We start from the raw sequence: 26,080 nt of genomic DNA, 5'->3' as shown, positions 1-26,080 counted from the left end.
AGTGAAGGTGTTCAGCATTGCTCAGAAATGAAAGGTTTCTCCGAGAGAAATGGTTTCCGACAGAACTACTGTCATATATGAAATCAGGCACATACTGAAGTAACTTCTTCAATAATGGCCTACATGTGAACTTGAAAGTTTTATTGCTATTTTTCTAAGTCAAAACAGAAAAAGGCATATGTATTTCTAAGTAACTGAGTACCCTCTTCAAAATGTGAACTTCCATATTCTTACCTAATTTGTTAAACCAAATAATACCTTACATCAAATATTACAATTTTGCAAGTGTATCATACTGAAAGTGGTACTCCGTAGACTGAAACAGACTGAAACTATTGAGCAAGACCCATGAAATGCCTGTATTCAACTTTTCACATAAAAAAATATATTTTGTTTTACAACACTAACAGTTAAGGCCACAGAACTCCAGCAAGATGCTGATAAGCATATCAATTGCAACTATTAAAATTACCAATAAATATCAAGAAAATGGTCTGCATGTTTAAAATCACAGCAATCAAATCCATCAAAAAAGCAACCATCAACATCTCTAGTGAATCGTAACCGCTTTCAAGTAAAAATTGCACTATGTGCTTTAAGCCTGTCACAGTCTTATGTACTATAACAGTGTTAGAGTAATATACAAGTAGAAGATCTCATCCTCCTGTCCTGGTTAGTCACAGTTTCCCTGGGATTCTCCAATGTATGATTCTGGTTTTCATCTTTACTGTTTTCACCAGATAAATCTTCCTTTTCTTTTTCTTGTTCACTCTGTAATGGCTTTCCAGATCTATCCTCCTTTCCGCTACATACATTCTTCTGGCCTGTCAGTGGCTTTCGCTTGAACAGGGAAAACTGAAGAAAAAAAACAGGTCGATAATACGCCCAAAACAGTTAGCTGTGAAATTCAAGGTTGAAAAAACCACAAAGCCTTTGTATATACCAAGTTCAATTTAGGTCGCAAATTTCTCCTTGGTAAAATAAACCATTTTTCAAAACAAAAAAACCTATTTTAAAAATTTTAATAAAAATCATTCTGCTGCAATATTTGAAATGTGTCAAAATAGCACAAATGAATCAGAGAAGTTAAAGCTATTGCATTTTGTCAAATTACACACTGTACAGTTTGTACAAAGTACTGCAAGTGGTGTGAAATTATCTGCGTGTCTTTCAAACGAGAGTCTGAGGCAAGGCCCAAACATACAGGCCCAGATCTGCAAAGCCCCAGAGCAGCGAGCGCTTAATATGCTTCATTATAAACGTGTGTAGTCCCATTAAAGTTAGTGACAATGTGGTTTTATGTCAGTGAGACTACACATGTGCTTGAGGTTAATCGGTGCTTAAGGTCTTTGTTCAACAGGAAAGCACGGCAGCAGTCTCTGCAGAAGCCTTTGGATCCTAAACCTGTAAGAAATTCCACATAAGGTACTCCTCAACATGCATATAAATCTATGTAAACCCACTCTTTAAATCAGTGCATGTTGGAAATAGATACAAGGTCAACTAGCTCAGCTGCTGCTTTCAGAGAGAAATACAGTGGAAAAATTTTTAGATAACGTCTTACAAGAGTCCTAAGTTTTCACCTCACCAAAATCTGATGTGATTAACAACTTGTCTTTTATGGGCATGCTATATGCGAAAAGGTGATAATGGGCTTTATCTCATTTCTACTGACAGAAGTACTATTTATTTTCACAGAACAATTATTGGGATGACTTGAGGTTATTTTATCACAAAACAAAATCAAATCTTAAACAGAAGGAACAGGTTGCTCAGCAGTTTGTTTATGGAGATCAGGTAAATTGGGGTGTTTGCCTCAGCTTGGCAACTGCCCACTGCCTTCTTGGTCAGTAAAAGCAGAAGGAAAAATCAGGCCACGTACCTTTTTTTTCCCAATCATTCCTCCAGTTATTTGGTCATCAGTGCTCTCTGAAGAATTGTTCACAGTGTGATTGTCAGTGCTTTCTTTCTCTACAATAATATAAACCTTTATGTTAACTTCCTTCCCATTCTTGCAAATTAAGAGCAGAAAAAAAGTCACAAAATAAAATGGGGATCTTAAAAAAAAGCAATCAGAATATTCAGTTCAACTTGATGCCCAGCCTGACAAGGATGCTTTTTTTTTACTTTTAAAATCTCTCCATATAACACCCTTGTACGATTCTCTAGATGCTCGATTTTCAAGAACAGAACACTTAGGGCAGTGACATTATATAAAATGTTTTGATTTGACACTTGTAGTTTCCTCTTTCTGACAGAAGACAATGTCTTGCACACTGATTTTGAAAGTGTATTCTAATTTGGAAAAGCTGGCTCCTAGGGCAGGAGTTATAGTTCAGCATGAATTTTATTCCATAGAAACAATTCTGGGAAAGAAAGAACTTTCCATCTGAGTTGATGTTCCTGTGTTTAAATTTTCCTATACTCCCTGTATGAATGATACAAATTTAGAACTTAGTATCAGAACTTCCAGATCACTGGACGATGGAAATATATTTAAGCATCCATGCTATTCTGGACAAGCTATTTCCATTATACTATTGAAAATAAACAGCAAAGCTTCTTCATTATTAAGGCAGTGGTCTTTTTTAATACCACACGTATTATTTTCTTTCAAAAGAACAATTATAGATTATTTTAGAATTTCTAAAATAAAAGAAGTATTTTTGACTTGTCTTGCATATAGGGCACCCAACTTCACGCTCCCAGCTTTTCTAAAGGAATATATAGTTCACTCAAACTGCCATCAAAACCACGAGCAACATCTAGACTTACATCTTCAGCATCTCTGAACAGTGTTCAGTAATTACCACATTCACCTCTCAAGAACTGCTTTACCAACTACTAACAATAACTGTATTGTTCAATGTTTTTATAATAAAGATTGTTTTATCTTTTGAAATGTTTTATTTTTTTTTTTAGAATGTCCATATGGTCCAGTTCCTAGGAACTGTATTCTTACCCTGCTGAATGATGGTCTCTTTCTGAGTAGTCTCTTCTGTCTATAGAGAGACAAAACAATGAAATTTCAACGTTCAAACTTGTTAAAAAAAAATTAACTATTAACACTCGCATATTTGTTCCTCCCTCTACCAAAACCACCCCAAACAACTTTGCCTTTCCAAGATAGCCACACATACATTCAAACTAATGTAAATTATAGAACCAAATTATTTCAGAGACCAGTAACTTAATAGGAGTCAATGCTTTTACCTCTACAGTTTCCACTGTGCTATCACTGGTTTTCTCTCCCTCAGGTGTTTTACTGTGTTTCTCTTTGTCATATCTTCCCTCTGCTTCCTCTTCTTTCTCTGTTCCTTCCCCTCCTCCTCCTGCTTCTTCCCCTTCTTCTTCTTTTTCTTCTTCTTCTGTTTCATCTTCTTCTTCTTCTTCTTCTTCATCATCATCTGTCTCTTCATCCCCAGACAAGTTTTGTTCCTTTGACAAAATGGCCAAAACATAATTTTGAAACTCATGCTGCACAATGATACCATGGTCCTCATCCTACACCAGTTCATCATACATCATAGTCTGGCTAAGAACAAGAAAACTCAGAAGAAAATGTTCCAGGTAGACAGAGTAAGGACAAAGACAGGAGCCCTCATTCAAGGTTTGCTAATTTGAATAAATGTTAAAAAACCAGACCTCCAGTGAACACTAGGAGTGCAGCTGACTTCTATGTTTTGCTAACATGGCTCCTTAATGGAAAAGCAATGAAAACAAACTTCTCTTCAGAAACAAAATACTTATTTTGAATGTTTGAAATATGCAGAAGTAATACCATAAGTAATACAAGCAGTAATAATTCCAACACTAAAAAAATCATTAAAATCTATTTCCCACAAAAATTAATAAAGCAGTACCAGATATAATGTTCTGATTCATCTGATTCAATATAGACACTATCATTTGGTTTCAGCCTAGGATAAAATTTCAATATAGTAAAATAAAATAGCCAGGAGTATTATAAAATAAATTTTTAAAAGTGCAAATGCTATTTTTGTAAAAATGTGTAGAAATGGGAACCAATTATACCCTTATTGCTCTGTTCAGTCAGATTGCCATTACTATGCCATTTATGTATTTATAACAGCATGAAATACAGTATTTTAAACAGAAACGTTCTCCCTCCTACTGCAGAAATATAAGGGCCTAAACCAAGTCCAAGATGGACTTCTGATGTCAAATCAAGTGAATCCTTGTCATTCCATCAGAGTGCCCAGATGTACTATTACACGTTTGCATTCTGATGCTTTTCTACAATTGATTGAAATTGAAAGGTATTGAACCATTTAAATGTTGTTAAAGCAACCTGAACAACAAAACACTTCTGTTCCACCACAACCATGATGGGAACTGGGGTGAAAATTCGGCGTGCTCTTTTGAAAGTGTCTTAGAGGAATGGGTCTTATTCTGAACACCTTTGTATACCCAGGTCCAAATGCTGTCTCCTATCTTTTGCCAATGTTTTCCTTACTTTTTTGAATTTTTGATTGTTGTCTCCACAATGGCCGTTTTCGTGCTCAACAGAAGGTAACTTGCTAGTCAGAAGGAGGCCATTAGCTAACATTTCTGGAGGTTGGATCACAAGGCTGCCTAGCCAGGAATGTTAGAGGTATGCAAAAGCTTAACTGCTTAGTTGTTTCCTGGCCTGTACTCGTCCACGTGAGTTAACTGTGTAGTGAAGTATTTTTGGACATTACTTAGAAGCTTTCTGCCGCTTTAAGCACAACAGCGCACCGGTAATTAAGAATCACAACGATACCACAGACATTCAGCTTGTCCCGCTTTCCTTGTTGTCTTTTGCCTCATTGTCCACAGGTTTGTCTGGTGCCCTTCGCAGCTTTGAAGACCAAATTTTTAAATGGAGGATGAAAAGCTGTGCACACCAGCACGTGCAGCAGTTAGTGGGAGTTCTCCACAGTGCCCGGTGTCTGTGCAGCACCCACCATGTTCCAAGAACTGCTCTGAAATGAGCTAGCAGCAAAGATGAATCCAGCATGGAGTTCAAGCTACGCATTAACCATGCGCTGACAGTACAGAGAGCACCTGGGAACCTGGAGGTGCCCTGGTAGTACGTTATATTGCCAGCTACACATTCCAGCTCTGGAAATGTTGGGAATGAAATAAAAGCAGAAATCACCACGTGCCATTGGAGAAAGTCCCTTTTGCAGCATAGCACAACGGTGATCCAAACAACCAGCGGTTTATAACAGATGAGCGCTTCAGCTCACACAACTGGGGAAAAGATCTTCTCCTAACAGGTATCTTTCAGTATTTCCTGAACTGAGGCTTCTCCCAGTCACCTTTCCAGTCTGGATCTGTAACTGAATTTCACTGCAAAGAGTGAAAAAGGCTATCTGCTTTCAACTCCCATCAAAAGAAAAACTAAGTGCACCTGGTCATGTGCCCTGGCACAATATTGTGCAGGTTCCCAGTAGCAGCACACAAAGATTCCCAGTGGTGATCCCCCTGGAATGTCCTGGGGGGGCTCCGCAAAGTGGGAAGTCATTCTGAGAACAAGCACAGCCACTGTAAGAATCCCATCTCCTGGTGTTTCCAACAGGTAAACAGGCAGGAGAAAAATGACAGCTGGTTTCGGAAGGGTGCGATCTTTGTCTGAAATGTTCTTTTTTTTTTATTTTACTAAGAGAAGATTGATTATGAAGCTAAACATGACAAACTCTTTACAAATGTGGCTCTTCTAGAATATATTCCAGCATCTACGATGGAAAGCAAAACCTAGTAATTCTTCCAGCTTTCCAGGAGCTGAGAAAAGGTTGCTTCTACATAGCAGTATATCTGAGGAATAACTCACAATAAAAACTGAAAATGTTTTCATCTAAGCTCCTTTGGAAGTGGTGTTATTAATCATCGTACAGTGTATCTGTAGACTTGAATGGTACCGCTATGGGTACACTGCAACAGTCAGTACAGGAGTGCTTAGAGATAACACATGCACAGGATTCTGTCTTTGTAAAAAAACGTAAAAAGAAACCCCTCCACTGGATAAAATACTGACATTCAGTCTTCCAGAGGAGTATCACATTGACATGGAAATACTTAGACATCTGTGAGAAAGCCAGAATTTTCTATTTTTGGTTCCTTCAAAATTAAAACAGTCTTCGCAGATGTTTAGCATAGTTATGGCCTATGGAAGGGATTCAACCTAGCCATTTCACACATGAAATTTAAGATTAGTAGGGCGTGTATGCACTACGCAACGTGCATCTACAAAACACAGCAAAATAGGTAATGACAGCTAAATGTAAAAGAAGAGTTTAATCCAGCTTCAAACTACTGAAAATGTTTATCCCACTTTATAAGCACATGCAAGTATCTCTAGCTCTGCTGATACGGAGATGCTGTCATGTGGTTATCTGCTGATAACCACCAAATTTTTGATGTTCCATATCAATATGGATATGGGGCAATAAAAGTAGTTAGGATTTGAGTTCTGAGGGAGGGACTTCTCCTAATTGCATAGTAAAGAATCATGACATAGTCACATGAAAATCAGTCCCAAAGTCGAACAGATAGGAAAAAAGCTCTTCTTCCAATCCTCACTTTTTCAGTTACATAAATCCAATCTCAGAAATGACCTATACTTCTAGCCTCATCTCTAGGCACACTTGATCTCCAGCTTTCTATCCACCGACAACTGTTTTCCTCCTCATTTAAATATTCAAAATTTAAGAAATGCAAAGCTTATTTTCTTTCAAAACCATTTCTCCTGCACAGATAATAAGGTGTCTAATGAAGAACAGCACTCTTTAATTCTCATTAGGCTGCTAAATCTACTGAAAGTAACCAAGAAAAGCAGAACTTGCTGTTTATAAACACTTGCTATAAGCACAGTCTAGTGCCAAATTAAAAAAGATAGGAAGAATGCTTTTTTTTTTTTTTTTAATTTGGTGAAAATCTCATCAGAACTAAATGCTCCAAATGGAAGTTTTCATAGAATAACATTTTAAAAGACCTGTTTTTCTGCTTCTTTATAGAGCCAGCATTGATCAGCGGGACTTAGAATAGCATTATTCCAAGAATAAAACAACATCCTAACAAAGTACAAAATTATTGTCAGCATTCTAGAATTTGCCTGTCATGTGGTAAGCAGAATTGGGTGGACATATATTTAGCATACCTGAATAAAAAAGCAGAGCACAATCAGTGTGATATCATCTGCATCAACATAGTTACAGCATTTCAGAAACTGCACACCAAGATCCTACAGTGGCTTTATAGAAGTCACAAGACTTATGTACAACTCCTGGGCCTACAAAAATCACTGCTCTTCTGCAGCTGCAAAATGGATGAACTTCTGCTGTACTACCCACAGGTTCTGCCTACAGTGAACTTGCGTATCAGGTTTGGATTCTGTCATAAAGGCAATGTTGCCTGTTAGCCTAAATGAAAATATCTAAATGCAGGAGCCAACAAAAGAGATAGAGTCTAAGCTGCCATTGTAGTTAACAAAGATCCTTGGTGGAATTCCTTTGATAGGCGCCACTCAGACATCCTGGGAATCTGAGACATCCTTACATGGGGCTTAATGGAGACCTGCATCATTCTGGACCCCAACGCACTGCCACATAGGATACCCCACAACACCTAAAATCACACCAGATGTGTTTGTTTAGGCAACTGAGCCATGCTCCCGTCAAAAAAAATGGTGGAGCCGACAGAGACTCATTTCACCACAAAGATGACACCTACTGTTGTTAACCCAAACAGCTTCCCAGACTGACTACGTTTCCATTCACTGTATCTGCAGCTTGCCACGGGTGTCTCTGGCTGCCACGTTATCTGTTCAACTTCTAAAATAACCTGGTTTGCATAATAAGTCTGATAGCACAGTTTTATTACCATCACTTCTGCTTGCCCACTTACAGGCATGTTTTGGAGAGTTTTTACCTGGTGTGATGCTCTGGCTGAGAGCCAGGCTCGCTGAAGGCTGGAGACATGTCTCATGGTAGACCTTGCTCAAGCGACAGGTGTGAACTAGGTTTCTCTACATTGCCTTCACCCTTCCATTGTGGATCCCCCCTGCATGCTTTATGGAAGCTGAGCTCTGGCAGATGGGCTGTTGGTAATTAGCATTTCAGAAAGGAAGGCTTATGGTATCTTTCCAAGCCTTCTCAAAAAGTCAAAATATTTAATGTTTGCCACCAGCATTTTATGCTTCTAGGGAAAAAAATCTCAAAACCACTGATGAGACAAATTTAGTTGCAGATCTTTTAAAAACTCAGTGATGAAGAGAAAGCTGTAATTACTATGTGTACCACTTGGAGAGTTCTGGGAAGCTCTGGTTTACAGAAAAGATATTTCTGTTTCTAGTTGCCCTGGAAACACTTAAAAAAATCCAGAGAGAAGATTATTAAAGAGAGCTGAGACTGAGGTAGTTAGCTACATGCTTCTTCCTTGGCGTTGGTCTGCCAAGCAGCCATAAAACAGCAATTGCTTAGCAGAGTTTTTAATCATTTAAGGAACAGATTTCATATCATAGAATCATAGAGTCATAGAATTATAGAATGTTTTGGGTTGGAAGGGACCCCTAGAAGTCATCTAGTCCAACTCCCCTGCAGGGAGCAGGAACACCACTAACTAGATCAGGTTGCTCAGAGCCCCATCCAACCTGGCCTTGAATGTTTCCAGGGATGCGGCCTCCACCACCTCTCTGGGCAACCCGTTCCAGTGTTTCACCACCCTCATTGTAAAGAATTTCTTCCTTATATCCAGTCTAAACCTACCCTGTTTTAGTTTAAAACCATTACCCCTTGTCCTGTCACAGCTGTCCCTACTAAAAAGATTTTCCCCATCTTTCCTATAGGCCCCCTTTAGGTACTGATTTCTCCCATTACCTGTCCAGCCCATTACCTTTAGATGCCCAAAGGCATCCCACGGCTCTCTTACATGCCTATATTAAGAACTGAATGGAATACATACCCAGTAGGAGTTTCACTATGAAGTAGAAGACTCTTAGTAGGTGGGTATCAGTCTCTTAGTAGTTGGGTATCAGGTCTAAAGAGGTTGGTCAACGGGCACAGTGCTGTCACATGGGACTGAACAATGCTCCCTTTGCAGAGCACTGGTGAAGACAACTACACAATATGTTTCTACAGACCATCCTTCTTTTTTGATGCAGGACTGAAGAGGAATAGGTAGAGGAATCGTATCCTCCACTAGCCATCGTTTTGCTCTCCAAAATACTTGGGCGCATCAATGTCAACCCTGGATTCTCCATGCTGGGAAAATGCACTGTGTTAACATTTTTCTAAAACAGCATTTAAAGTAACAATATTAACCATGATTTTACATGCAGATGAGAGAAAAAAAAATAGCTCCGTTTACATTTTGTGGGTTGGAGATATATGCATGGGTAGGCATGTCACATATTGTTGATACTGACCTTGTTGTGATGTCAGGTTATCTGAGGTGAAGTGACTGGAAATACTGCGTGACAAAACTCTTAGTAAAGCTAAGATACATACCTTGTAGTTTCTTACTTAGCAGTTACAGCGAAAGCTAAGCACCTTAAAATCCACACAGTGCTAGCCATTTGTCATCAGGAATTCCAACTGGGCTTTCATTTGGTAGCTATTAATATAGAAAAGTTATTACCTCAGCTACTATAAACCTTAGAGAAGTAGCTTTCACTTTAATGATTACTAAAGAAAGTTTGATGACTGACAAATTCAAAGATGTAAGTACTCAAATGAGAGTAGTCAAATGAGAGATTTAAAAGCTTATTCTTTCAATTCCAAGGCAGTCAACGAGAAAAACTAGACTTTCCTTATATGCCACCATAGAGACAAACAGAAGAGCTCAGCTGAATTCTTAAGAGAATTTTCAGTTAAAAGCCAAGTCTGTCGCCATACCTTGCCTAAAAATTAACATCTAGACTTCCACCAGGTTATATTGGTTTCCTAATTGTATAATGCTATGTCAAGAGCACTTGCCATGGATTACCTGATACTTATAACAGCCCCTTAATGCTTCTGTCGTGTAAGTATCCTGGAATACTAACGCAATGCTGAACTCACAATTTCAGGCACGCTGTGCTGACAGCAAAACAACTGGAAGTCATTTTTATGTCAGGCAGGAGTTTCCATTGCTACATGTCAAGCAAAAATTGAACTTTAAAGATAGTTATGCCTTCTTGTAAATATGATGGATGAAAATGTTTCAAAGTAGTAGATGGCCACATGCTAATACACTGATTATCCTGATTAGGTGAGGACTAATTACCACAACGGTACTTGTGATACTACAGTTGCATCCTCCAACAGTATGGTGTCACTCCGAGAAAACTGGAATAAAACAGTGAATACAGAGCTGTAAGTAATGTAGTTAGAAATTGATTGAGCAGCCTCATTTTTCATTGCTGTGCTTCTAAGCCTCTTTCTGCCAGCACTTTCCTATGCAATATATTTTATTTACTAAAAGCCAAACACAAGGACCTATGAGTTTAGATCTGTGCACTTTTCTCACAGGCTGGCAGTACACATACTTTGCATTACGAGAATGAATCTGATTACATTTATTAATCAACACTTCAGGTGTCATTCATACACTGACATTTATTACACAGTAGTAAACAGTCCTTTTTTGATTAAGGATTTTTGATTTTGATGTTTGATTTTTAAAGATGATTTCAATTGGCTTTGGTGTAACTATTCTGTGGCTTGACACCTTGCTGCTGTAGGTGTACTTGAAGAAACAGATCTCTCTCCATTCTTGTTTGAGTATAAATAACTACTTAACAATGTATAAAATTTTAATGTAAAACTATATTCCAAAAAAGACAGTTTTGTACTTTCAGGTTTGATTTAGATTTTTCCTATTCACTACAAAACCAATTTCAATAGAGTTATCTAAAGGATTCTCTTTCTCCAGAATTTCGGAACAAAATTTTTTTAATTTATTTCCTAAGATAACTCAACATCTGAAATAGCTCAGATGTACTACAGCTTTCATATACAAAACTGTTATCTTCTTAAAAAAGATTGCTTCCTTTGGAAAACAAATAAGTAATACCAATTTCCAAGGTGAAAAGGAAAAAAAAAAACCTCTATAGAACTAGAAAGAATTTTTAAGGTATTTTGTGAAGAATCACAAAACAAGATGGAGACTATTTACATCAAGTATCATTTCTTATGAGCTATTTTACGTAGTAACATAAATACCCTTTAATATTCAGTCACTTGGAAATAGCACACTAAAATAACTCCTGGGTACTTAAGCAAAACAGACAAAATTTAATGAGTGACTCCAGGTCAGAAGATGTTGAAGTTATCTCAAAACCTCAGTGTGTTTCTGGAAGATATTATGCTGCATACAAAATGAATTCTTAATGCTAGCAGACACAGAGAAAAACTAACTTGGGAATATTAGCCCACACTTGGATGCAGTTTATGCATTTTTTCCAAATTCTTATAGAAGAAAGTTTTAGTGTCTGGAGCCTGTCATGCAGCTTCCACCTATCTGCAAGTGAATGAGGACAGTCACTACTTTCTGCTTTTACGGTGCCACATAGCTTAGAGTACTGCACACCTCTCCAAAATCCTGTGCTTTTTGTTGAAAACTTGCCTTTATCATGCTGGTTATTATTCAGTGCTTAGATAAAAATATGGACAAAGGCAAATTCTCACCAATAACACCACCACAGGCAGGAAGGTTCTTCAAGATTCTCTGTTCTCCATGCATTCCTGAAAAGGATGCCCCACGAGTCACTGCTAAAATCTCCACAGCCTGCAAGAGTGGGTCTGTCAGGGGAGATCCATCATCTGATGTAAATGTGGCAATTTCTGTACAGCCACCAACAATCTTTAAACCCATTCTTCTCTTGCATGGGTAGATTTTTCAAGGCGCACCCAAATGAGTAACACCAGTCCCACCAGCTTCCCCGCGCAACTGTTCTCCACATCATGCTGGTCCTCATGAATGTTCTACCCCAGCTATTGGAAGGCCAGCCTTAAAACACAGCTTAACTTCTTTCTGTGCTCTTGATACAGGACACATTCAAGTTTGCTTTGTTCTTTTTCTCCTCAGAGATGACAATGCAGCACCTAGTGAAACAGCTTCAATCTTGCAGCAGTTCTGCTGCTGTGTCTCTAATCCTGAGGGTCATTCTGTGCCTTGGCGAGATGCTGGATATAATGAAAGTAAGTATTTTAAACTTCCTGTAAGAAAACCAGCCTCTGCCAGGGTGGCTCACAACCCCAAATTCATAGTAGATTGGAGATTATTGCTGAGTTTCCAGTTGAATGGCACAGTCTCTCGTACTCTCATATTATCATTGGTACACAGGGACTGGGGAAAAAGGACTCTTCAATACTGCTGTGAGCTATATCCTTACAGGTATAGGTGCAGATAAAGGCTTTGTTTAATATAAAATTCGCTTAGAGCGACTTTTGTTTAGCGTGCTCTCACATTCTCAGTATGAAACCACAAATACTTTATATTTCACTCAAACCACAAATGCAACTCTGTGTGAAAGGTGAGATACACATGAGAAACTATAAAGCTCTAAATCCGTAATACTGAACCGGGGACATTCCAGCAGACTGCCCTGCAACCCACCTCAGGCAGAAAAAGCAGAGTCGTGCCGTGATTTTTCAATGCTGGGAGATTTATGGAAGCCATAACAGTAAATAACTTTACACTTGACATTTCAGGGCCCTCACAATAAATATTTTCATAACTAACTATGGGTTTTTGAGATAACAGTATTAATATTTGTTTAAATTATTACAGCATGAGGTTGCCAAGGAAAGAAGCAATAGGCACTATCACAAATCCTTTAAAAAGACAGCGATTAAGTGTACTTGCTTTTTCTTTCTGCAATAGAAAAATAAAGCCTCTGTAGCTCTCAGCAGTGCAATTTTCTGACGCCAAAGCTATCTCTCCAAAATCCTTTCAGTATGAAAAAGCAAACCTCTCCTTTTCTCCATTACAACATATGAATACGTGTACAAAAATACTACAACTCAGTGACTGACTGCAGATCACAAACATTCTCAGAACTTAACTGAGGACAAAATTATAGGTTTGGTGTTTGTGCAAGCAAAATATTTGCTCAGTCGTTCATAGAATGCCACCGTACTAAATACTGCCGTTTATTTGAATTGTACATTTAGAAACTAGTTGAGAATTTGCCCTTTTACATTCACATTGTCCTTTCTTGCCTTTTTTACAGATATGACAACATTCTTTTGTCCAAAGATCCCGTTATTTCCAAGCTTGGTTCTGCTTCCCACAATACTCATTATAAAATTAAAGACAATACACAGGTCAGGTGAGTACACCAGTTTATAAATCCAGTCTGTATGCACTAAGAAACAACTCAGTTTGCATTAAAAAAGATGCTCTGCTTTTAATCACTCTCATTTATTTTAGAGTATTTAATGATACTTTTGTCAAATGACTAGACTCACACCACAAATTCAGTTAATAAAAATAAAAGATTGTTTGCTATTCTGAGAGGTACGTTCTAGAAGGTAGTGCCATCTTTGGAGAAAGTAAGCTAAAATTTATCTTGCAAGATAGCTAAAGCTAAGAAAAGATAGGGAAAAAAAAAACATACAAGCAATGGAAACAAAAACTAAATTGTCCTTTTCTGTACTATTCCTAAAAGCCCCATTCTAAAGAATAACCATGTACCTATCCAGGTAAGACACCGGGACAAGAAATAGTGAATGAAAACCAGACATTTTCTGTAGTTTGGAGAACGACTTTTTTGTCACTCAGCATCAGTTATGCAGAGAGAACTATTATCTGAATAGTTTGATATTTTCAGATATAATGGCAAAATTTAACCCCGCTGAAGGCAGGGGGTTTTGGCAGGCATAAGAGAAGAGTTGTGCTACAGCATATTCAAAAGTAATCTAGAACACCCTCATCTCTAACAGGGGGTGTGCGCCAAAAGCAGACTTGCACCCCATCCCCTGAAAATGGGATATGTGCTTGTAATTCACGCCTGCTATAAAAGACAGTATGTACATATGTAATTCTGTGAACACGTGTATGAGAGTGTGCAGGGGGATTAAAACTTCTGACATTATCAGGTGCTTAGAAATTTGCAGGTGCTTGTAACATTTCACGGATGTCTAATGGTGTTGTTCCCTGCTGTATTGCTGCTCTTGATCTTGCACATGTAGTTGGTGGCTTGCTGGTAAAGTGCTACTAATAAATCAATAAACCACCTCAACCTTGCTTTTATTTAAGCCACATAGCTGAACAGTTTTTCCATGTGACAATCATGAGGGAATAAATCATGAAGAGGGAATAAATGTTCTTTTTTCTAGTAGAAGAATACAGAGACATCAAATGAAGGTACCAAAAGACAGATTCAAGAGAAAAAAAGGAATTACTTCTTCAAACAACATGTAAAGTCATCTAAGAATTGTTTGCCAAAACATGCAGTGGATGCTAAACGGGTTAAAAACTGACTGAAAGAAATTAATGGGGGAAAAAATGGCTATTAAATACAACAGATACATCTTCTAAAGCACAGATTATTGAATATACACAATATAATCGGTATACTGAACGATTACACAGGGGAAGTAACACTAAATGTTTGCGGTATTGGTTTTTTTGCCAGGCATTCACCAGTAGCCACTGGTAGAAAAAAGATATTGGACTAGATAGACCTTTGGGCTGAGCAGTTGTCTGTTGTTTCTCTCTCTATTGAAGGATTTTTTTTCCTCTACTAAAAACTAGTTCAGGAGTACTTCTGCCATGTTGCTTAAGTACTGCACATAAATCTTTTTTGTATCCCATAATAAATACCAGGGACATACTGAATTTCCACAAACCCACAAGTACCAAACTTTATAAACCAGTATGAGTCAAACTAAATAAAATTCCACTCGTTATGCTAATGGAGTTCCAAAGTCCCCCCAAAGCCCAGAAACATTGGCATAGTGTACAATTTATGTAACGATTCTGTGGAAAACCCTTAGAAGTGCTGGAGTAATGCTCTGCTTTTCCCCTACCACAGGAATGATCCACAGAACAATACAAAATCAGTTCTCAATTCAATGAATTTTTATCCAGACAAAACAAAGAAGAGGAGATGCCCATAACTTGGCTTCCTTTACTCTCCTGGGAAGCCTTACGCTATCAGCGCATGTTAAGAAAGGAACAACAAATGGTCCCCATTTGCCTAAGGATTTAGATTAAAAGCTACAGCCAAACAGTAAATGAAGAGCCATTTCTACCTGGAATTGAAAGTGGGATCACTTTTCCCCCCCACTCTATAGCAAACATTTTTCATAAGAAATAAGAGATTTTTCTTTCACAGCACAGTTTTCTTCCAAAGCTGAATTTTAGAATCACAAATAAGTAGATGCCATATCCAAGAAACACAGCTTTAAGCCTATAAAAATACTTTTCAATATTACTCTAATCACAGTAACATCCTAATCTTTCCTAAGAAAGACAAAATAACACAGCTTAGCTCCACTGAGTTTCAAAAGCAAGTATTTTCACAGCAGTTCAGTGATAAATAACCGAAGGCCCCGTGGTTGGAGAGAGCTGTTTTCTTGGGAAATGCATTTAACTGTTAAAATATTCCACTCTATCAGAATATAAGGATACTTACCCTTTTCCAAAGACTTACACATGCTGATGTCAAGGCAATGTATTCCAGAAAATCCCAAAGCTTGAAACAAGTTTCACAATACAGTCTCTGGACTAATTTTTTGTTATATTGAGGGCATAAGGCATGAGACTGAAAGTGATCTTACCTTCAAATGCAGTATATGAAAGGGGTGACTGAGGTACGAAGGATCAAACTGGACTAGAATCTACTGGCAAACTATTAATCTACCACAGCCTTTTTAGAAAATAAATTCTGGAGACATTGTGTCAAAGACAGTTTAATGCCAGTATCTTACAAAACAACATTAAACATGTTTCATATTCTCAATATAAGTATTCATTCTATTAACATTTTTATCGAATAATATTTATTCATTACGATTCCTTTCTTCTCCTGTCCTCATTTTCAAATAAAGTTTAAATGGCTATTTTTCTAGAGAATGTCAGTACTGAGATATGTTTACAAATATTTCTTAGGCCACCGAAAGTATTTAAGTAATAATGCTGTATGACAAGTCCCTACCCCTTCTATTGTCAGTTTGACCACTAATAGTTGAAACAGTAATGCAGTATCTTACAAAGTCACAGAAATAATTTGCAAGATTTGTTTGTGTATTTTAAGGAAACTCCAGAAGTATTAACGTATTTTGTCCTTTCCAAAAAGAATTCAGACTTTCATGCCATTTTCTCTACTGTTCCATCTGGCTTCTTGGTTTATTACATCATCCTCTTTTTGGAGATCACAGATGTGATTTTTACGAGGAAAAAACACAAATCTCCTCCAATGAGGAGAAGCTTAGGCTCTGGTGCTGAAAAAATGTATACACTTCACACTGCAACAAAGTATATTCCCCTCCTTGAGAACCTGTCATTTAGCTGACTAATAGAATTTGGTCTTTTGTAGGCAGATACTGAATCTTTTGTTTATTGCACAGTATACACAAGCAAACAGTGTTTTACAGGTATGTGTTTTCAAATTCTTAATTATGTCTAATCACCAAATGTCAACAATTATCTCTACACAGATGCATTCTGACTCTAATGTAATCTAGACCAGATTCTGAGATTTGTATCTGTCTTCTTGCACATAATTGTGTGCTGACACCAAAATAAGAAGTCAACCTTAAGGCCTCCAAAAAAGCCCAGGCCACCATTTACCCAGGCTTATATTGCCATTTACCTCCAATCTACAGACCCATGTAAATTTGGCAACTTGTCCTTTCATGGAATCATAGAATTATTAAGGTTGGAAAAGACCTCCAAGATCATCAAGTCCAACCATCAACGCAACACCACCATGCCTACTAAACCATGTCCCAAACTGCCACGTCTACACCCTTTTTGAACACCTCCAGGGACAGTGACTTCCCCACCTCTCTGGGCAGCCTCTTCCAATGCTTGACCACTCTTTCAGTAAAGAAATTTTTCCTAATATCCAATTGAAACCTGCCCTGGCGCAACTTGAGGCTATTTCCCCTCATCCTATCACCCATTACCTGGGAGAAGAGAGTGACCCCCACGTCGCTACACCCTCCCTTCAGGCAGCTGTAGAGGGCGATAAGGTCTCCCCTCAGCCTCCTCTTCTCCAGGCTAAACAACCCCAGTTCCCTCAGCCACTCCTCTTAAGACTTGTGCTCCAGACCCCTCATCAGCTTTGTTGCCCTTCTCTGGACACGCTCCAGCACCTCAGTGTCCTTCTTGAACTGAGGGGCCCCAAACTGAACACAGTATTTAAGATGCGGCCTCACCAGTGCCAAGTACAGGGGGGACAATCACCTCCCTACTCCTGCTGGCCACACTATTCCTGATACAAGCCAGGATGCTGTTGGCCCTCCTGGCCACCTGGGCACACTGCTGGCTTATATTCAGCCGGCTGTCGACCAGCACCCCAAGGTCCTTTTCGGCCTGGCATCTTTCCAGCCACTCTTCCCCAAGACTGTAGTGTTGCATGGGGTTGTTGTGACCCAAGTGCAGGATCTGTCACTTGGCCTTGTTGAATCTCATACAGTTGGCCTTGGACCATCGATCCAGCCTGTCCAGGTCCCTCTGTACAGCCTCCCTACCCTCAAGGGGATCAACAATCCCACCCAACTTGGTGTTGTCTGCAAACTTACTGCGGGTGCACTCGATCCCCTTGTCCAGGTCATTGATAAAGATGTGAAACAAGACTGGCCCCAGAACTGAGCCCAGGGGAACACTGCTTGTGACCGGCCGCCAACTGGATTTAACTCTGTTAGCTCCATTAAACTTGCTTTATTTTATGCCGAGTACTCAAACATCTTACCAATATATGAACAGAAGCGAAGTAGGGAGAACCAATACAGAGTGATATCAAAATTTAAAAATATATATCTTTGATGATGTACTGACAGTTCTTTCATATAAGGCACATTAGCAAGTAAGCTATCCTGCAACTAAAACTGATGCATTACCTTAAGAACTCTGATTCAAAGGCAACGATTACACTGTTACAATGTATAATTCATGTCATCAGCATGACATGAAAATTCAATTACGAGGCAAACACATTTTGCCTCCTCAGCAATTATTTTTTAAATCTGTGTCATACATGATAAAGATGATTGTGTAAATGACTGTATCAACAATTTACATGACTTCCCTCATAAAAGCTTCCCAAATCTAAACATTTTCTTCAGCCCTTTTCAAGAAATTGGCACTTAAAGTATATGCATAATAATATATTTTGACTACATTGAAACATTTTTTTACATAATAAAAACCAATCTGCCATAGTTCCAAAGTTTCCTGAATAGGCTTAAAATGCATCTCCCATAATCTATGCTACTTTAGTGTTAAATAATGAGGTAGCACATTGTTCCAAAATTGTTCTGAATTATGTAAACCATTTGCTACATGCTTTTTGGACTTAATTTTTTGTTTAGAGATGTTTGGTAAAGCAGTACTTTCTCTGTTCCCTGGCTTCCCGGTTTTGCTTTTCTTTTGTGGAAGCTTATTACTGTAATTTTTTCTTTTTCCTCTTCCTTTTCCTTTTTCTTTTTCTTCTTCCTCTTCCTCTCCTTCCTCCTCCTCTCCCTCATCCTCTTCTTCCTCCTCTCCCACATCCCCTTCCTCCTCCTCTCCCACATCCCCTTCCTCCTCTTCTTCTTCCCCCTCTCCCTCTTCCCCTTCCTGTTCCTCCTCCTCCCCTTTTTCTTCTCCCTCTTCTCCTTCTTCTTCCTCCCCTCCCTCTTCCTCATCTCTGTCTTCTTCCTCCACTCCGTCTTCTCCCTCTCCTTCAACTCCTTCTTCTTCCTCCTCTCCCTCTTCTTCCTCCACCCCCTCTTTTCCCTCTTCTTCTTCAACTCCCTCTTCTCCCTCTTCTTCTTCAAGTCCCTCTTCTTCCTCCTCTTCTCCTTCATCTTCTTCCACCCCTTCTCCCTCTTCTTCCTCCCCTTCTCCTTCATCTTCTTCCACCCCTTTTCCCTCATCTTCTTCCAACCCTTCTCCCTCTTCTTCATCTTCTCCTTCTTCTTCCCCTTCCTCTTCATTTTCCCACTCCTCTTCCTCCTTGTTTTCATCTTCTTCCCCCTCCTCCCCTTTTGCTTCTGCCTTTCCTCCTTCCTCTTCCTCCTCCTCATCTTCTTTTTCCTCTTCCACTTCATCCTCCCCCTCTTCTTCTTCTTCCACTCCATCCTCCCCCACCTCCTCAGTCTTCCTATTTGCATCTTCCTCTTCTTGTTCTTCTTCAGATACCTCTTCTTCTCCCCTCCCTGCCAAGGATTCTTCTAACTCCTCCTCTTCACCCTCTTTGTCTTTTTCATTCTCCCTTTCTTTGTTCTCGTCTTCATTTTCATCTTCTCCTTCCTCTTCTGTCTCTACCTCTTTGTCTTCCTCCCTCTCTCTATCTTCACCTCCTTCCTCACTCTCATCTCTTCCCTCACTTTTAATGTGTACCACCTTTTCTTTTTCAGTGTCTTCCTCTTTTGCATACTCCTTCTCCTCTCCCATATCCTCGTCCCCTCCCTCACTTAGCATTTCTTCTTCCTCCATCAACCTGCCTTCCTCATCTACTTGTTCTTTGCCATTTTCCTGATTAATCTCTTCAATCTCTTCTGCACCCTCATTCTCACTGTCACTTTCAGCCTGTGATTCCTCTCTTTCATTTTCTTCCTCATCTTTTTCCTCTTTGTCATCTCTCTCTACTGAAACGTCATCCCTATCTTTGCTAACCTCACTCTCTTCTTCCTCTCCCCCTAGTTTACCTTCATCAGTTTCATCTAGTTTTTCTTTTTCACTTTCACCCTTTCCACTGCCTTCACTTGCCTGCTCTTGATTAGATTCCTCCTCATTCTTAATTTCTAATTGCCTGTCTTCATCAGATTTAGTTTCAGAGTTTGTTTCTTCCTCATTCAGACTTTTTATATCAGTCTCTTCTACATATTCTTTCTCATTGTTTGTAGCTTGCATCTCCTCAATCTCACTGTCTTCTTTTTCTGTGTCCACATCTTTCACATTTTCTATTGTTTTCATTGTCTTCTGGATCTCTCCATCTTCATAGTAGTCCTCTTCTTTTTTCCTACTCTTATATACGTACTTTGAAAGACCATTTCTACTTTCTTCAGATGAAGATGATGACATAGTTACAGCTATTTGTTTTAAAAATTGATCCCTTTTTTTAAAACCCTTCTGCTCTTCACCGCTGTCTTCTCCTCTGACACATGTTTTTTCACATTTATCAGATTTTTCAACAACATCCTTTATTTTGTTTCGACTTTCTACTGCTTCTTGACTTTTGTTTCGACTTTCTACTGCTTCTTGACTTCCTTGCTTTTTAACGGGATTGTATTTTTGTACAATTAATGAATCAGTCTGGGGCCAATCCCTGGATGCAGAGGGAAGTACATCTATTTTAAGTGATTGCTTAGATTTAACAGCTTTTGACTTTTTATTCAAATTCAGGATTTTCCACATGTTCTTTTTCCCTTTTCACAAATCTGCATTTGTCCCTACTCACTTGTTGAACACCACTTTTCAAAGTACTAACACTTTGTGCATGCTCAGATTTACCTTTCATTTTATTTTTTTTGGCCACAGGCTTCCCTACAAAGGCACTACTTTTTTCCAAATCTTGTCCAGGTGACTCTGAAAGTGAAGACTGCTTTTGTAAAGAGCCAGAGTCTAATTTTGAGCCCTCCTTCATGAAATTAGAATCCTTGTTTTTCAGCCCACCCTTACCATCTCTTTTCAGTTTCACATTTTTATTGTTCTTCTATTCCACACGAGAAGCAGAAAATTAAAAAGAAAGAAGGAAAGCATTAAGGACAAATGACAGCAAAAGTAAAAGGTTACAAAAACATCTGAACAAGAAAAGAAACAATTTGTATGAGGGGACTGAAAGACAGCATAAAAGGTAGAGTCTTTCACATGAAATGAATTTACAAGTGCGCATATTAGAAGAAATTAACATTCGGTTGATGATAAATGTGCTACTACTCCTTTTTGACTGTTCAAGTACACAAAGTGAATGCAGGAAGAACTGGGCAGCCAGTATCATGTCCCATAAGCTAGAGCACATGCAATGTGTGAGGCTGTGCAAACAGAAGGAAAGAACTGCAGTTCTCTTACACCTTCCTCCTCCTGTCCCCTTGGGAAATCTTCTGACTCACTCACTGTTATGCTTTTTCTAATAAGTCTGAAAATCTGTTGTCTTCCTGCTTTAAATTTTACACTTATTAAACAAATTCTGCAGAATAATTTTTTAAATATAAAATAAAATGATAATGAAATATACCAGAATGCTGAAATGCTGGGATCACTTTAGGAGTGAAATAGAAAGATAATACAAAAGTATTTTAGTTTCATAATTAAAACCAGTATTACTGCTCCTTTAAATAAACTCCATGGTGAATTTCTGTAAATAAAATCTTTACTTACATTGTGTACCAAAAGTCAATTAAAATATTTCAATATCAACAAACCAGTAGAAATGTATGTTATCAGCATAAGCTACAAGGTGTATATGATAGTCTTTTGTTCCTTAAACAGGTGAAGTATTATATACTCTTATCTCAAGCTATGCTGGATATGAGGAGTTCTAAGTGTGTGTGCAAATTTTCTGACTTCTGTCAGCTTCTTAGAATTTTACCTCATGGATATTCAGAAAATTAGTAAGAGAAGGCCTACAAAATTTGCTTAGCTTTTTTAAAACTCAAAGCAAAACAATAAAGTACAAGGATAATACAGGATTATAGATCTTCTAAATATCAGTATAAGTATACATGTAGATATATAAATAGTTACAGTACCTTTTGTTTTTGGAGTGGTGATAATTTTAAGGACTGGTCACTGGGATTCAATTTCATTGCATGTGTCTGCAAAGAATAAGATCTCTATTAAAAAAATAAATATAACTAACAGGGAAAGCAGCATCAAAGCCCAGTTCTACTAAACAGAGCTATTATAAGTTATATGAACATTTTAATACTATTGCGCAGTCAGGTTGAGACAAATCTGTATGATCACTCAAGTCACCTATTTCACTTTCACTCCCTCATTTACTCCTTATAAAGAGAGAGAGTGGTAACATCTAAACTGCCTGTAGAGACTGAAAGCTACATGCCCTCTCTTACAGCCTGCCAGCACATTTTAGATCCACCTTCCGCTCACCATGAAGTTGTGGCTACAAACACCTTATTCCCTTATCATCACTACCTTCAACTTAACATCCAGTTTGATACCACAGCCTTTAAAGAACATATTCAAAGAAACATTATACAGCAGAAATTTTCATTGGAATCTTTATCTCTTCTATATAAAGCAAAAAAAAAGAAAAGGCAAGGCAACATAGAATAATACTACTAGGTGAGCAAGTATAGTGAGATTTTGGTCATCTGTTCCCATATACTCCAAATGACAAGACAATGTTCCCTGCTGCTGTTTGTTAACTACTTATGGTTTAACCACCATATTCTTTTTCAACACAGTGAGCATGGACAGTTCTGGTTTCTGACTCCCAAGAATTTGGAGCAATATGATATTGAAGGGTTTTCCTCCTCTTATCACACTTCTCAGTAAGATGTATGTTGCCACAGTTTAGAAAAATTGAAACAACCATAACTGGAAACTGTAACCGATTATTTTCACTCAGATTCAAGAAAAGCAATCTTTTTTTTTTTTATTTTCACAAGTTTGCCTGACAGAATTTTTCAAATTTACTGTCTGATAAATGTTTTAAAATTGATCCACAATGGGTACAAAAACAAAAAGGAGAACAAAGTCTAGCACAAAAAGTGTGCAGTATGTTACAAATAATGGCCATGTTATGCATCATATCTGAAAATAATTTTTTTCTTGTAAATTAAAATAAAGTTTTGTTAAATAAATTGTATGCACAAACAGATTGTTAAATTACTAAGTACTGTCAAGTACAAACAAGTAATAATTCCTGTAAAATGTGCAAACCCTCCAGCAGAACTGACAACATATCCTGAGCTGAGTCCACACTGAATTGCTCATTTGTTTCCATTCCATTGAAGTTAAAAAAAAGACAAAGAACAATGCTCTTTCCAGTGCACTGCGTTAAGGCCAGGACATGCCCTATCTGCCGGGAGAACAAAATGTTTTGGAAAGGTGTACAAGTGCTAAAGGGAACATATTTTTTAAATTAGAGAAGTACATAGACACATGCTTGGGGATCACCAAATAATCAAAGTGTCTGCATTTTGGTCTTCCCTTTAATATGATCTACCTGTACTAAAAAAAGCTTTTCCCAGAACAGGAAAAGACAACTCTCTACTTCATTTCCTTCAGTTCTCTCTCTTGGAAATCATCAAGATGAGGAAGGTCAGAGATAGAGATCACCATGTGGTATCCAGCGTCCTTCTCCTTTTCTTTCTGATATCCAGAGCTAAAGCATGGAGACGGGCTGCACTACTTGGACTGCTTCAAACTCATATTACAACATTACTTGGAAAATGAAAACAAACTTTAGCATTGGATAATGATGATATGAAATGCATGCTTATTAACAGTATGTCAGTACTTCTTGATGCCATATATGAGGTTCTGGGCTAGCTGGGAGTTCTGTACTAGAGCTTGAAATAGGATTTAGGTGCTTTGTTCTTCCCCTGCATGAAAACAATTGAATCACAGACTCATTAGTGGAATATATTACCATATTTAAGATGTCAGTTGTATCTCCAAGGTTTCTGTCATTATTTTCATTATCTGAATCTTCTTCTGCAGAACCTTCATCAGGTTTATCTTTTTGAGGATTCTTTTCTTTAAGGTAAAATAGGGGGAAGTAAACAAATACCATAGGAACAAGCAATATATAGCAAACAGAACACCCCACTCTTGCAAAGAGATTATCTCTGTTTTACTGACATAGGACAGAAGTCCTGAGATTCCTCATTCCCCCAGCCTAAGACACAGCAGAAACACTTACACCTCCTTTTTATCAGTATTAACATTAGCTCAGCAATCTGGCCTCCATGCACTGTATATGTCTGACCATTTTTGCAGGCTTTCAAAGCATAAATATTACATGGGACAAAGCTTCTTTTGGATAATCTCTTTAATAATAGTGTACCAATTAGACTAAATTAGCTGCAGTCATATCATCTACATTGCACGTTAGCTGTGTAACGGATGGAGAGACAGTGAGTTTAACTCCAATGCAGCATCATAAAAATGTACCTACATAATTTTCAGGTTCACCTCAAGATCATCAAGTATATGACCAGTTTCATATGGCACAAAACCTGAGGTTTTGGGCCTCAGAAGACTATAAAGGCAATTCAAATTTCACTGCATTGCTTTTCTGGAACCAGAAATGCTAACAGACATGCTGGCAGCTTTACAAATAATCATCTTAATTCTAACTGAATTAATTACTTTCAAACTGGATTTGACTGTCCAATAAATCTGAGCTAACTTTTGCACAGAAGCACTGCATTCTGCACTCTTCAGCACTGCTCTTCCCAGAAAACCACACATGCCCAGGAACCCAGATGAAGTTCAGAACTGCTCTAGAGAATCTGTGCAGAAGTCCAGCACTGTATCAGTATCACTGTTATCCAGGCTTTTGAATTAGCTAGACTATTGCAAATCCTTATTATCTTAGATAACAGAGAGTGAAGAGCACTTCTGCATTTACAAGTGAAGAAAATCCTGTAAGAATTAGTAGACCTCTTCTCTTATCCAAGGTCTCTTGTAGGCCTTCCTGTGTCTTTACAACTGTTCCTAATCAATGTTTTTCTGTAATTCCTTTTTTTTTTTTTTTTGGTGAAAATGGAGAAAGTGGTTACTAATCTTACAGTATTTTTGTGAAGTCATATTTCTATGGGCTTGAGGAACCTCAGGTACAATTCAGAAGTTCTTTTTCTTTCACTCAACCCTCCTCTTAATCTTTAAGCACATTAACTAGGTGTGAGGCAATTTCTTGTATGCATTTCTCACTTTCATGTCTGTATTCTGCCAGACCCTCCTGAGGTAAGACTGAACTTAAACCTTCTTTCATGTTCAAACTGAGCATTTGTTTATGAATGATGAGAGCCAAACTACATAATTCTCAGAAACCAGCAACAAAATGTGGGAACACTTCACCTTTTTCATGGTCTCTACCCTTCACAGGTTCAGCTTTAGGAAGACTTCTTGCAGAAAAACAGAGTGGGCTAGTGTTGCTAGTCATAGGCAATGAAGATTTTAAGAAGCTTTCTCCCAGTGGAGGCAGAGTTCGTGCCATTCGAATAAACTGTTCTGGTGACTTTTCCTTTAGAAGATTAAAAAAAATTATTGAGAATAAGAGTAGAAGAATACAATGTAATCAACCTCTCACACTTAACAGTGGTATTTTCCTTTAGTTGATGATACAATTTTGTATGCAAAGCATAAACAAAATTTCTTGAATATTTTAATTATTTATAAAAAGTGGAGAGATATAGTGGGATATTTTAGGTCATTTGTACACAATAATCTCAAGCAGTCTTAAAATATAGACAAAGGATAAAAAGAATATAATTTTTTATTTAAAATGAAAACACTAGTTTCTCAAATAACACTGAGCTACTTAATCCACAGCATCAATATATTTTTAAAAAATAAATGTGGTTCTGTGGTAGAGTTAGTTTTCAGACAGGTAAGTGAAATGATCCAACTCACTGCTAAAGAAATCACATGGAATGTGTAGTGGAGATAAAGGAGAAGAAACTACTATTTTAAGTAGCTACAGGACCTTAGGTTCATTTTAAGCTGATCGTGAAACTTTTCCCTTTGATATTTTATAAACTATGTTTAATCTATTCAAGGACTCAGAGGTAACACCAAAAAGAGTCAGATTCTTGTTATTTTTTTTTCTATATTTCTAAGATATTTTTTTAAAAGTAAAGGAACAGGCCCTACATTTTAGAATAAAAAAAATACAAAACCAATTTGAGTCCTTCTCATAGAAATAAACAAGTAAAACCTGACCAATACCCATCTTTTACCTGCATCAATTTTGGGACCAGGGTAG

The 26,080-nt window shown here is 37.9% G+C and overlaps 1 protein-coding gene across 2 annotated transcripts in view; it reads right to left on the bottom strand.

Moving 5' to 3' along the window:
• Nucleotides 1-225: 225 nt before the first annotated feature.
• Nucleotides 226-26,080, bottom strand: part of RPGR (retinitis pigmentosa GTPase regulator) — a 57,568-nt gene continuing 31,713 nt past the window's right edge. For both annotated transcript variants that reach the window (XM_035901775.1, XM_035901779.1), the window contains 7 exons: nucleotides 25,174-25,339; nucleotides 23,741-23,847; nucleotides 21,873-21,938; nucleotides 3,214-3,438; nucleotides 2,963-3,002; nucleotides 1,883-1,971; nucleotides 226-855 (listed from right to left, as the gene is read on the bottom strand). In XM_035901775.1, the coding sequence (XP_035757668.1) occupies nucleotides 631-855; nucleotides 1,883-1,971; nucleotides 2,963-3,002; nucleotides 3,214-3,438; nucleotides 21,873-21,938; nucleotides 23,741-23,847; nucleotides 25,174-25,339 (918 nt within the window). In that variant the 3' untranslated portion in view covers nucleotides 226-630. The remainder of the gene's footprint in view (nucleotides 856-1,882; nucleotides 1,972-2,962; nucleotides 3,003-3,213; nucleotides 3,439-21,872; nucleotides 21,939-23,740; nucleotides 23,848-25,173; nucleotides 25,340-26,080) is intronic.

Source organism: Egretta garzetta, unplaced genomic scaffold, assembly GCF_000687185.1.
Source record: "Egretta garzetta isolate BGI_Z169 unplaced genomic scaffold, ASM68718v1 scaffold70, whole genome shotgun sequence".
NCBI lineage: Eukaryota > Metazoa > Chordata > Aves > Pelecaniformes > Ardeidae > Egretta > Egretta garzetta.
This window is presented reverse-complemented; position numbering and strand designations above follow the sequence as displayed.